At 38.7% G+C, this 13,846-nt stretch overlaps 1 protein-coding gene across 22 annotated transcripts in view; it reads right to left on the reverse strand.

The window, feature by feature from the left end:
* ZRANB3 (zinc finger RANBP2-type containing 3) overlaps positions 1 to 13,846 on the reverse strand; it is a 321,989-nt gene that overhangs the window by 182,494 nt on the left and 125,649 nt on the right. For 10 of the 22 annotated variants that reach the window (XM_077956894.1, XM_077956909.1, XM_077956895.1 and 7 more), the window contains exon 3: positions 12,780 to 12,798. The exons of the other annotated variants lie outside the window; for them this stretch is intronic. In XM_077956894.1, the coding sequence (XP_077813020.1) occupies positions 12,780 to 12,798 (19 nt within the window). The remainder of the gene's footprint in view (positions 1 to 12,779; positions 12,799 to 13,846) is intronic. 22 annotated transcript variants of the gene reach the window in all.

Consider the following 13,846-nt stretch of genomic DNA (forward strand, 5'->3'; position numbering starts at 1 on the left):
AGGCACAAGGGATTATGTAGGTTAGTGAAACTGTTCTGTATGATACTATAATGATGAATACAAGACATTACGCATTTGTGAAAATCCATAGAACTTTATCACATAAAGAGTAAACCTGAATATACGCAAATATTTTAAAAATAACTGAGGAGGTCAAGGATACCAGGATGGAAAACAAAATGTGATAAAAGAATGTATATGTATTACAAATGTCTGAAATACCCTCACTGGAGGGTGTGGGGGAATAAGGTGCTGACCTGAGTAACACTGGAAATGAATGGAGTCTGTAATAATAAAGTCAAAAGGAACTGTACATTATATCATGCTCTAGCTAATAAAGTTTTTTCCCATAGAGGTACACGTTAACAACTGTGAAATCGCTATTCATGTATAGTGGAAATTAGCAATTAAGTAAATAGATGGCAGACGGTGGGACCCACTGTTAGGGTTAAAGATGACAGATACACAATGTGTGTGCATAACAAGGTGTGTGCATAGCAATGTGTGTGCATAGCAATACATGTGCACAGCATCTGCAAACCAAGGAACATCAAGGATTGCTGGCCTTCACACCCTGCTATACATGTACATATATATATATACACACACACACACACACACATATATACACACATATATAAATATATATGTGTATATCTATGTATAAATACACACACAAGTTAGTATACATAATCTCCTTGCTCTACAAGCTCATAGAACCTAGAAGGAAGGACACTCCCGGAGAAATGGAATGCCCAGGTCCTCATTCTAGTATTAATCTTCAGTAAAATGAAATTAGGTTTTTTTTGGAGAAATGACTGATTCTAGACTGGGACAAGAAATGCACAAGATGAGCCTGAAGCATCCTGTAGTACCAGAAAGTAAGAAAATGCTCAAACAACAAAAACAAAACAAAAACTTCCAAAATGAAGGGGTTATGTCAAAGGGACACAGGAGTGGGTTCCCAATGGCCAAAGCTGAAACGATTTGAGCAACAAGAAAGTAGTAATGAATTATAACTCAAAGTATACAATTAATATCCATGAGTCCACAATGATATAAATACATGATTAAGTAAATAAATGAATGAATGAATTCCAAATAATTTATGTATTTACTCCAGCTTTGTGATGGTTAATACTGAGTGTCAACTTGATTGGACTGAAGGATACAAAGTATTGACCCTGGGTGTGTATGTGAGGGTATTGCCAAAGAATATTAACATTTGAGTCAGCAGGCTGACAAAGGCAGACCTACCCTTAATCTGGGTGGGCACAATATAATCAGCTGCCATCGTGGCTAGAATATAAGCAGGCAGAAAAATGTGAGAAGAGAGACTGGCCTAGCCTTCCAGCCTACATCTTTCTGCTGTGCTAGATAGATGCTTCCTGTCCTTGAACACTGGACTCCAACTTCTTCAGTTTTGGAACTAGAACTGGCTTCCTCGTTCCTCAGAATGCTGATGGCCTCTCGTGGGACCCTGTGATTGTGTGAGTTAATATTTAATAAACTCCCCTTTATATATGTATCTATTCTATTAGTTCTGTCCCTCTAAAGAACTCTGACTACTACAAGCTTAAGAAAGTAAAACACAACCAGGCACGGTGGCTCACACCTGTAAACCCAGCACTTTGGGAGGCTGAGGTGGGCGGATCACTTGAGGTCAGGAGTTTGAGACCAGCCTGACCAACATGGCGAAAGCCCGTCTCTACTAAAAATACAGAAATTAGCCAGGCGTAGTGGTGGGTGCCTGTAATCCCAACTACTCAGGAGGCTGAGGCAGGAGAATCACTTGAACCCGGGAGGTGGAGGTTGCAGTGAGCCGAGATTGTGCCATTGCACTCCATCCTGGGTGACAGAGTGAGACTCCATCTCAAAAAAAAAAAAAAAAAAAAGTAAAACACAACTCTCCATTCCTTAAGTACAGGCTGTGCATACTTACTTTCTTCCCAAAAATTCAGTATAAAAAAGGGGGAAAAAATGAGTAACTTTTCAGTAAGAAAAGCTGGCAAACACTACTTTACGCCAGGTGATCAGGATTAACATTAACAGTGATAAATCATATTGACAGTACGCATACTTTGTATGATGTGATGACAACAGTACTTCATCTCTATGGTCTTCCCCACCAAAAACATATTACCCTAGTATAACCATGAGGAAAACACCAGTTGAATCCCAAATAAGGGACATTCTACAAAGTACTTAACCATTAATTTTCAGGACTGTAAAGGTCTTCAAAAACAAAGGGAGTGTGAGAAATTGTTACAACCCAGAGAAGCCTAAAGAGACATTACTAATATATGTAGTAATGTGTTCCTGGATGAAATCGTAGTTGTTTTTTTCTTTTTTTTAAAAAAAGGACATGAGAGAAAAACTGAGGAAACCTGCATAAAGTATGGTCTGCAGTTAACAATAATATATTAATATTGGGTCATTAATTGAGACAAATGTACCATACTAATCTAAGATATCAATAATAGGGGAAACTGGGTGTGGGTATACAGGAACTCTGTAATATCTTTCTAACAATTATGTAAATCTAAAATTGTTTTAAATTAAGTTTTTTTTTAAAAAAAAGCACATTCAAAAATAATAAAGTTGGACTAAGAAGCAAGGAAGTAAGCACACAGGTGACACTGACTTAAAGGACTACCGTGTAGTCTCACCAACACAAAATCTTAACTCGATCACCTTCATTCTAACGTTACCGTCTTATTCCTTTGAGTCCTGTGTCTTCCAAATTCTGTCCTCAAGAGTCCTATTTCAAAAATAGAAAGTTTGGTACCTGGGGACTGTAAAAGAAATTGATAGTGAGAGTTGGAGCTGAATCACTCCAATTATTTGACTTCAGGTCAAATTTCAGGTCCTGGCATCTTCTAGTTATATGTCCTTGGGCAATTTACTTAACCCAGAATTTCATATCCAGTCAAACTAAGCTTCATAAGTGAAGGAGAAACAAAATTCTTCACAGACAAGAAAATGCTGAGAGATTCTGTCACCACCAGGCCTGCATTACAAGAGCTCCTGAAGGAAGCACTAAACATGGAAAGAATCAACCGGTACCAGCCACCGCAAAAACATGCCAAATTGTAAAGACCATCAATGCTATGAAGAAACTGCATCAATTAACAGGCAAAATAACCGCTAACATCATAATGACAGGATCAAATTCACATATAACAATATTAATCTTAAATGTAAATGGGCAAAATGTCCCAATTAAAAGACACAGACTGGCAAATTGGATAAAAAGTCAAGATACATCAGTGTGCTGTATTCAAGAGATCCATCTCACCTGCAAAGACATACATAGGCTCAAAATAAAGGGATGGAGGAAGATCTGCCAAGCGAATGGAAAGCAAAAAAAAAAAAAAAAAAAAAAAAAAAAAAAAAAAAGGCAGGGGTTGCAATCCCAGTCTCTGATAAAAAACACTTTAAATCAACAAAGATCAAAAGAGACAAAGAAGGCCATTACATAATGGTAAAGGGATCCATTCAACAAGAAGAGCTAACTATCCTAAATATACTGCACCCAATACAGGAGCACCCAGATTCATAAAGCAAGTCCTTAGAGAACTACAAAGAGACCTAGACTCCCACACAATAATAACGGGAGACTTCAACACCCCACTGTCAATATTAGAGAGATCAACAAGACAGAAGGTTAACAGGGATATCCAAGACTTGAACTCATCTCTGCGCCAAGCAGACCTAATAGACATCTACAGAACTCTCCACCCCAAATCAACAGAATATACATTCTTCTCAGCACATCACACTTATTCTAAAATTGACCACATAATTGGAAGTAAAGCACTCCTCAGCAAATGTAAAAGAACAGGAATCACAACAAACTGTCTCTCAGACCTCAGTGCAAACAAATTAGAACTCAGGATTAAGACACTCACTCAAAACCGCACAACTACATGGAAACTGAACAATCTGCTCCTGAATGACTACTGGGTAAATAACAAAATGAAGGCAGAAATAAAGATGTTCTTTGAAACCAATGAGAACAAAGACACAACATACCAGAATCTCTGGGACACCTTTAAAGGAGTGTGTAGAGGGAAATTTTAAACACTAAATGCCCATAAAAGAAAGCAGAAAAGATATAAAATCAACACCCTAACATCACAAGTAAAAGAACTAGAAAAGCAACAGCACACAAATTCAAAAGCTAGCAGAAGGCAAGAAATAACTAAGATCAGAGCAGAACTGAAGGAGATAGAGACACAAAACACCCTTCAAAAAAATCAATGAATCCAGGAGCTGGTTTTTTGAAAAGATCAACAAAATTGATAGACTGCTAGCAAGACTAATAAAGAAGAAAAGAGAGAAGAATGAAATAGACACAGTAAAAAATGATAAAAGGTATATCACCACCGATCCCACAGAAATGCAAACTACCATCAGAGAACACTAAAAACACCTCTATGCAAATAAACTAGAAAATCTAGAAGAAATGGATAAATTCCTGGACGCAAATACCCTCCCAAGACTAAACCAGGAAGAAGCTGAATCTCTGAATAGACCAATAACAGGCTCTGAAATTGAGGCAATAATAGCCTACCAACCCAAAAAAGTCCAGGACCAGACGGATTCACAGCTGAATTCTACCAGAGATACAAAGAGGAGCTGGGACCATTCCTTCTAATACTATTCCAACCAATAGAAAAAGAGGGAATCCTCCCTAACTCTTTTTATGAGACCAGCATCATCCTGATACCAAAGCCTGGTAGAGATACAACAAAAAAAGGGAATTTTAGACCAATATCCTTGATGAACATCGATGCAAAAATCCTCAATAAAATACTGGCAAACAGAAACCAGCAGCACATCAAAAAGCTTATCCACCGTGATCAAATCGGCTTCATCCCTGGGATGCAAGACTGGTTCAACATATGCAAATCAATAAACGTAATCCAGCATATAAACAGAACCAGCGACAAAAGTCACATGATTATCTCAACAGATGCCAAAAAAGGCCTTCAACAAAATTCAACAGCCCTTCATGCTAAAAATTCTAAATAAACTAGGTATTGATGGAACGTATATCAAAATAATAAGAGCTATTTATGACAAACCCACAGCCAATATCATACTGAATGGGCAAATAGTGGAAGCATTCCCTCTGAAAACTGGCACAAGACAGGGATGCCCTCTCTCACCACTTCTATTCAACATAATGTTGGAAGTTCTGGCCAGGGCAATCAGGCAAGAGAAAGAAATAAAGGGTATTCAATTAGGAAAAGAAGAAGTCAAATTGTCACTGTTTGCAGATGACATGATTGTATATTTAGAAAACCCGATCGTCTCAGCCCAAATCTCCTTCAGCTGATAAGCAACTTCAGCAAAGTCTCAGGATACAAAATCAATGTGCAAAAATCACAAGCATTCTTATACACCAATAACAGACAGAGAGAGCCAAATCATGAGTGAACTACCATTCACAATTGCTTCAAAGAGAATAAAATACCTAGGAATCCAACTTACAAGGGATGTGAAGGACCTCTTCAAGGAGAACTACAAACCACTGCTCAATGAAATAAAAGAGGACACAAACACATGGAAGAACATTCCATGCTCATGGATAGGAAGAATCAATATCATGAAAATGGCCATAATGCCCAAGGTAATTTATAGATTCAATGTCATCCCCATCAAGCTACCAATGACTTTCTTCACAGAATTGGAAAAACTACCTTAAAGTTCATATGGAACCAAAAAAGAGCCCTCATTGCCAAGTCAATCCTAAGCCAAAAGAACAAAGCTGGAGGCATCACGCTACCTGACTTCAAACCATACTACAAGGCTACAGTAACCAAAACAGCATGGTACTGGTACCAAAACAGATATAGACTAATGGAACAGAACAGAGCCCTCAGAAATAATACCACACATCTACAACCATCTGATCTTTGACAAACCTGAGAAAAACAAGAAATGGGGAAAGGATTCCCTATTTAATAAATGGTGCTGGGAAAATTGGCTAGCCAGATGTAGAAAGCTGAAACTGGATCCCTTCCTTACACCTTACACAAAAGTTAATTCAAGATGGATTGAAGACTTAAATGTTAGACCTAACACCATAAAAACCCTAGAAGAAAACCTAGGCAATACCATTCAGGACATAGGCATGGGCAAGGACTTCATGTCTAAAACACCAAAAGCAATGGCAACAAAAGTGAAAATTGACAAATGGGATCTAATTAAACTAAAGAGCTTCTGCATAGCAAAAGAAACTACCATCAGAGTGAACAGGCAACCTACAGAATGGGAGAAAATGTTGGCAATCTACCCATGTGACAAAGGGCTAATATCCAGAATCTACAAAGAACTCAAACAAATTTACAAGAAAAAAAAAACAAACAACCCCATCAAAAAGTGGGCGAAGGATATAAACAGACACTTCTCAAAAGAAGACATTTATGCAGCCAACAGACAAATGAAAAAAATGCTCATCATCACTGGCCATCAGAGAAATGCAAATCAAAACCACAATGAGATACCATCTCATACCAGTTAGAACGGTGATCATTAAAAAGTCAGGAAACAACAGGTGCTGGAGAGGATGTGGAGAAGAAATAGGAACACTTTTACCTATCGGTGGGACTGTAAACTAGTTCAACCATTGTGGAAGACAGTGTGGTGATTCCTCAAGGATCTAGAATTAGAAATACCATCTGACCCAGCCATTCCATTACTGGGTATATACCCAAAGGACTATAAATCATGCTGCTATAAAGACACATGCACGCGTATGTTTACTGCGACACTATTCACAATAGCAAAGACTTGGAACCAACCCAAATGTCCATCAATGATAGACTGGATTAAGAAAATGTGGCACATATATACCATGGAATACTATGCAGCCATAAAAAAAGGATGAGTTCATGTCCTTTGTAGGGACATGGATAAAGCTGGAAACCATCATTCTCAGCAAGCTATCACAAGGACCAAAAACCAAACACCGCAAGTTCTCACTCAGGTGGGAAATGAACAATGAGAACACTTGGACACAGGAAGGGGAACACCACACACTGGGGCCTGTCGTGTGGTGTGGGGGGGGAGGGATAGCATTAGGAGATATACCTAATGTAAATAACAAGTTAATGGGTGCAGTACACCAACATGGCACAGGTATACATATGTAACAAACCTGCACATTGTGCACATGTACCCTAGAACATAATAATAATAAAAAAAGAACGGCCGGGCGTGGTGGCTCAAGCCTGTAATCCCAGCACTTTCGGAGGCCGAGATGGGCGGATCACGAGGTCAGAAGATCAAAACCATCCTGGCTAACACGGTGAAACCCCGTCTCTACTAAAAAATACAAAAAAATAGCCAGGCGCCTGTAGTCCCAGCTACTCGGGAGGCTGAGGCAGGAGAATGGTGTAAACCTGGGAGGTGGAGCTTGCAGTGAGCTGAGATCCGGCCACTGCACTCCAGCCTGGGTGACAGAGTGAGACTCTGTCTCAAAAAATAAAAATAAAAATAAAAATAAATAATAATAATAAAAAAAGAAAATAACTGCATTGAATTTATAAGATCAATTTGAGGAGAATGGTCTTATTTATAATACCAAGGCTTTGTATTTATGAACATGGTATATCTGTCTGTTTATATCTTTTATGCCCTTCAATAAAGTTTTATAATTTTCAACATTAAAAAAAAAAAAACCCTAGAAGAAAACCTAGGCAATACCATTCAGGACATAGGCATGGGCAAGGACTTCATGACTAACACACCAAAAGCAATGGCAACAAAAGTCAAAATTGACAAATGGGATCTAATTAAACTAAAGAGCTTCTGCATAGCAAAAGAAACTACCATCAGAGTGAACAGGCAACCTACAGAATGGGAGAAAATTCTTGCAATCTACCCATGTGACAAAGGGCTAATATCCAGAATCTACAAAGAACTCAAACTAATTTACAAGAAAAAAATCAAACAACCCCATTAAAAAGTGGGCAAAGGATATGAACAGATACTTCTCAAAAGAAGACATTTATGCAGGCAACAGACACATGAAAAAATGCTCATCATCACTGCTCATCAGAGAAATGCAAATCAAAACCACTGTGAGATACTATCTCACGCCAGTTAGAATGGCGATCATTAAAAAGTCAGGAAACAACAGGTGCTGGAGAGGATGTAGAGAAATAGGAACACTTTTACACTGTTGGTGGGACTGTAAACTAGTTCAACCATTGTGGAAGACAGTGTGGCTATTCCTGAAGGATCTAGAACTAGAAATACCATTTGACCCAGTGATCCCATTAGTGGGTATATATCCAAAGGATTATAAATCATGCTACTATAAAGACACATGCACATATATGTTTATTGGGGCACTATTCACAATAACCAACCCAAATGTTCATCAATGATAGACTGGATTAAGAAAATGTGACACATATACACCATGGAATGCTATGAAGCCATAAAAAAGGATGAATTCATGTCCTTTGCACAGACATGGATAAAGCTGGAAACCATCATTCTCAGCAAACTATCTCAAAGACAGAAAATCAAACACGACATGTTCTCACTCTTAGGTGAGAACTGAACGATGAGAACACTTGGACACAGGGCAGGGAATATCACACACTGGGGCCTGTCGGGGGGTGCGGGGCTGGGGGAGGGATAGCATTAGGATAAATACCTAACGTAAATGACGAGTTGATGGATGCAGCAAACCAACATGGTACATGTATATCTATGTAACAAACCTGCATGTTGTGCACATGTACCCTAGGTCTTATTAAAAAAAAAAAAAAGAAAAGAAAAAGGTAACAATGAAAAGATACTGAGAGAAGGTGGAATAATACCAGTGAAGGACGTCATTTGTTTCTAAAGCTAGGGAGAAAAGATCACAGCAGACAGCTACATTACACAATACTTCAAGTGGGTATTCAAGTGTTTACAAAAAAGTAGGTTCAATAACACAGATGTAAAATTGCTCTCCCAAGGCTTTTCACTGTTTGATGAGTCAAACAGTCATCACATGAAAATCTATTTTTAATTTACAAATCAAAAAGTGGTTGACCTTCAAATTATAAATTGTACTTCCTTTTCTGGCTTCACCACTGTTTTATGATAAGAGCAAGAGAAGAAAAGCAATATTAGAAAACAGAATGAAGGTTAAACCAGAGTTCATATAATTTACATATATACAAGTTCTTTTTACTTCAGCACATTTAATTTATGAACTTTCATCAACACTGACATGGTAAGATTCCATAAAAATGGCACTCCAACCCTACCACTAAATAGATTATTAGGGGTTATGAGCTGTGATCTTAAGTCTTATATGCCATTCTGCTTATTTCTATGGCCTGATTCTTATATTCATGTATAAAGTTGAGAATTTTTTCTTAATAAACATAATTAATAAAATATAACATCATAAACCCTGTCAAGTCAAATAGGTGTAAAATAACGGGTCTTCAAAAATGCTGGTGAAAAGAGAGAAGTAATTAAGTAATTATGATGGACAGAAAAGTGGAGTTTTTTTTAAGTACTGAGGAAATATTAAACAGATTTTGACATTTATTCAATTAAAAAGAAGGTTTTGAAAGAAGATGACAACATGTGAATTAGTCAAATGTGAAAAGTGCTATGTAATTGTAAATAATAAGAAATGGAAAAGTGATTTGTACAATGGGAAGACTCCTGCTGGCTAAGGGTTCATGAACTCTGCATACTCGTTAACTGATGTTAACTGAGGATAATGGTTTGTTAGAGAATGTAAGAGTTAAGAAGGTGTATTAGTCTGTTCTCACACTGCCAATAAAGGCACACCCGAGTCTGGGTAATTTATCAAGGAAAGGGGTTTAATTCATGGTTCCACCACATGGCTAGGGAGGCTCCACCATCATGGTGGAAGGCAAAAAAGGAGCAAAGTCACATCTTTGATACTGCAGCATGCAAGACAGCGTGCGCAGGGGAACTCCCATTTATAAAACCATCAGATCTCATGAGACTTACTACCATGAGAACAGCAGGGGAGAGACCCACCCCCATGATTCAACTATCCTCCACTGAGTCACCCCTCCCATCACACGTGGGAATTATGGGAGCTACAATTCAAGATGAGATTTGTATGGAGACACAGCCAAACCGTATCAGAAGGGTTATGGTGCAGATCAAGTGTTTATCTCAATCCATGCTGAATTCCATAGATTTAAGGCCCATCTAAATTTCTACAACATCAAAGCGAGGACCAAAGTACCAATGGTGTACCATAACTGCTAAGATTTTTCACCATGACTTACTTGTGGGAATCATAAAGGATACTATTTGTTACCTTTTATAATATATTTTCTGTGGACATAAAACTGGTCTGTTTGGAAAAAAATTTATACACATACATATACATATATGACATATATTTTCTATACCTGTATATTATGTAAGAGGAAATACTTATGGCTAGTCGTGAGGTTTTGGAGAATGAGTTCACATTTCTATTTGTTGAAAACATACTCAGGGACTAAAAACATTTAAGTCTCTTTCAGTCATTTGGACTTTCAAATTAATTAACTTATGAAGAGCCGTTTAGAGCTCATCCTGTTTCAGGCCAGGCACGGTGGCTCACGCCTATAATCCCAGCACTTTGGGAGACCGAGGCGGGCATATCACCTGAGGTCAGGAGATTGAGACCATCCTGGCTAACACAGTGAAACCTTGTCTCTACTAAAATTACAAAAAATTAGCTGGGCGTAGTGGCGGGCACCTGTAGTCCCAGCTACTCGGGAGGCTAAGGCAAGAGAATGGCATGAACCCGGGACGCGAAACTTGCAGTGAGCCTAGATTGCACCACTGCACTCCAGTCTGGGCGACAGAGCGAGACTCTGACTCAAAAAACAAAGAACAAAAGAATTCATCCTGTTTCAAAAGAAAAATTTATGTTTATTGTTTCCCAGATGTCTATGTCTTCTTTCTCCAATTATATTGTTAAGTTCTTCACTGGCAATGACTCTTTTTCTAACTATAACAGCTAGTCTAAATAAATGCCTATTGAATGAATGAAGAGTTCAAATTAAAAAATTAGGTAATTATAAATCAGCATGAACTATGAACCCCTATATCCACATTTCTATATAGGACTCATGTTATTCCTTAAGGAAATCCTTAAATTCTCTATTCATATTTTTCCTTAAAAAGAGACTACAGGCCGGGCATGGTGGCTCATGCCTGTAATCCCAACACTTTGGGAGGCAGAGGCGGGTGGATCATGAGGTCAGGAGTTTGAGACCATCCCGGCTAACGTGGTGAAACCCCATCTACACTAAAAATACAAAAAATTAGCCAGGTGTGGTGGCGGGCGCTGGTAGTCCCAGCTACTCGGGAGGCTGAGGCAGGAGAATGGTGTGAACCCAGGAGGCAGAGCTTGCAGTGAGCCGAGATCACACTACTGCCTCCAGCTTGGGCACAGAGTGAGACTCTGTCTCAAAAAGAAGGAAAAAAAAAAAAATAACAGCAAAACATACACTTTTCAAAATATATTAGAAATGAAGGAAATGGAAACTGAATTGTTAAAAAATAGAAGTGGAATCATCAAAAAATTCTCCCAATTAATTGTGATTTAGTTGTGCTTACATATAGACTCCCACCAATGGCTTATCTCTGTAGTAGTCCCTTTTTTTTTTTTTTTTAAAGACAGAATCTGGCTCTGTCGCCCAGGTTGGAGTGCAATGGCACGATCTCGGCTCACTGCAACCTCCGCCTCCCGAGTTAAAGCAATTCTCCTGCCTCAGCCTCCCGAGTAGCTGAGACTACAGGCACCCACCAGCACGCCCAGCTAATTTTTGTATTTTTAGTAGAGAAAGGGTTTCACCATTTTGGCCAAGATGATTTCCATCTCTTGACCTAGTGATCCACCCACCTCAGCCTCCCAAAGTGCTAGGATTACAGGCATGAGCCACCATGCCCGGCCTGTAGTCTCTTTTTAAGCAAAAACATGAATAGAGAATTCAAGGATTTCCTTAAGGAATAACATGAGTCCTATATAGAAATGTGGATATAGGGGTTCATAGTTCATGCTGATTTATAATTACCTAATTTTTAAATTTGAACTCTTCATTCATTCAATAGGCATTTATTTAGACTAGATGTTATAGTTAGAAAAAGAGTCATTGCCACCGAGCCCAGCCAGTTTGCTGTTATTCTTAAAGATATAATGAAAAAAAGCAACATATTTCTCAAAGTGTTGTTAAAAATTAGAACTTTATTGATTTATATTACTCTGAGAATGTACACAAAGAATATCATGGTTCATGTAACAAGAGCCTCTATTTCAGAGAGAAAATACGAATAGAGATACATATAAGCACATGCCATTTAAATGTATCAAACTGTTGAGTGATAATAAAATACCATTTCAGCACTACATTTCAAACTCATAGGAAACAAGTAACAATAACCTTTAGCTTTTAAGCAAGTACTATTATAACAGAAAAGCTTTTTGGGCAGGCTGCATTTCAAAGCTCATTCCTGCATCCTAGATAACAATTTGGGGTCACTAATGTTAATATTAATATATGTATCAGATGCATGTCTTGCAAACACACACACACAAACACACACATTCATTCATTCTCATTCCCTCTCCCCTCCCTTCTCACCCTCCCATCTTTCTCTCTCTCCCCATTCCCATATATAGACATATAGTTGTATGGGAGAAAGAGTACATGGAAAATAGTAGACACCAAAAACTAGCTGTGTAATCTTATAAAAGACATAAAAACCATTGAAACACTTACTTCATCAGCAACCATACACCTGGAAAAAATAAAAAAAAAAATTAATTATCAAAGTGAACTTTTTTTTTTTTTTTTTTTGAGACGGAGTCTCACTGTGTCACCAGGCTGAAGTGCAGTGGCGGGATCTCGGCTCACTGCAATTTCCATCTCTCAGGTTCAAGTGATTCTCCTGCCTCAGCCTCCTGAGTACCTGGGGCTACAGGTGCGTGCCACCACACCCATCTAATTTTTGTATTTTTAGTAGAGATGGGGTTTCACCATGTTGCTCAGGATGGTATCGATCTCTTGACCTCGTGTTTCGCCCACCTCAGCCTCCCAAAGTGCTGGGATTACAGGCATGAGCAACCGTGCCTGGCCAAAGTGAACCATTTTTAAAGTTCTGATTAAGTAGCTTGCCACAAAGTAGTTCATAAATACTAAAGTAGTAAGCCAGAGAGAGGTGTTTATAAGTATGAGAACACGGGTCAGGGCTGATTTTATATGACTCTCCAGCTGCCAAAGGCATATGGCTATGTGGGAGTGTTAGAGCTTCAGATGTGCTGTTCCCACAGCCTGCCCATGAAGATAGCTACAATGACCCTTCAAAAATGTGAGTAAAGTGGTAAGTGATTGTACCAATGACCACCCTCCTCATCCTTAAACCTCAAGATTGGTCTTCTCTATAAAGAGAAGAATGCTGCATTAAAATGTAAGAAAATAAGTGTGAATTACATATTAGCATAAGTTAAACACATAACTACATATGCTATAGTATATCTGCTAAGCCTACCTTTAAGCTGAGTTTTTATTTCTTTTTTTTTTGAGACAGAGTCTTGCTCTGTCACGCAGGCTGGAGTGCAGTGGCGTGATCTCCGCTCACTGCAAGCTCTGCCTCCTGGGTTCACACAGTTCTCCTGCCTCAAACTCCCAAGTAGCTGGGACTACAAGCACCCGCCACCACGCCCGGCTAGTTTTTTGTAGTTTTAGTAGAGACGGGGTTTCACCGTGTTAGCCAGGATGGTCTTGATCTCCTGACCTCATGATCTGCCCGCCTCGGCCTCCCAAAGTGCTGGGATTCCAGGCGTGAG

This window comes from Macaca mulatta, chromosome 12 (assembly GCF_049350105.2).
Source record: "Macaca mulatta isolate MMU2019108-1 chromosome 12, T2T-MMU8v2.0, whole genome shotgun sequence".
NCBI classification, from domain to species: Eukaryota; Metazoa; Chordata; class Mammalia; order Primates; family Cercopithecidae; genus Macaca; species Macaca mulatta.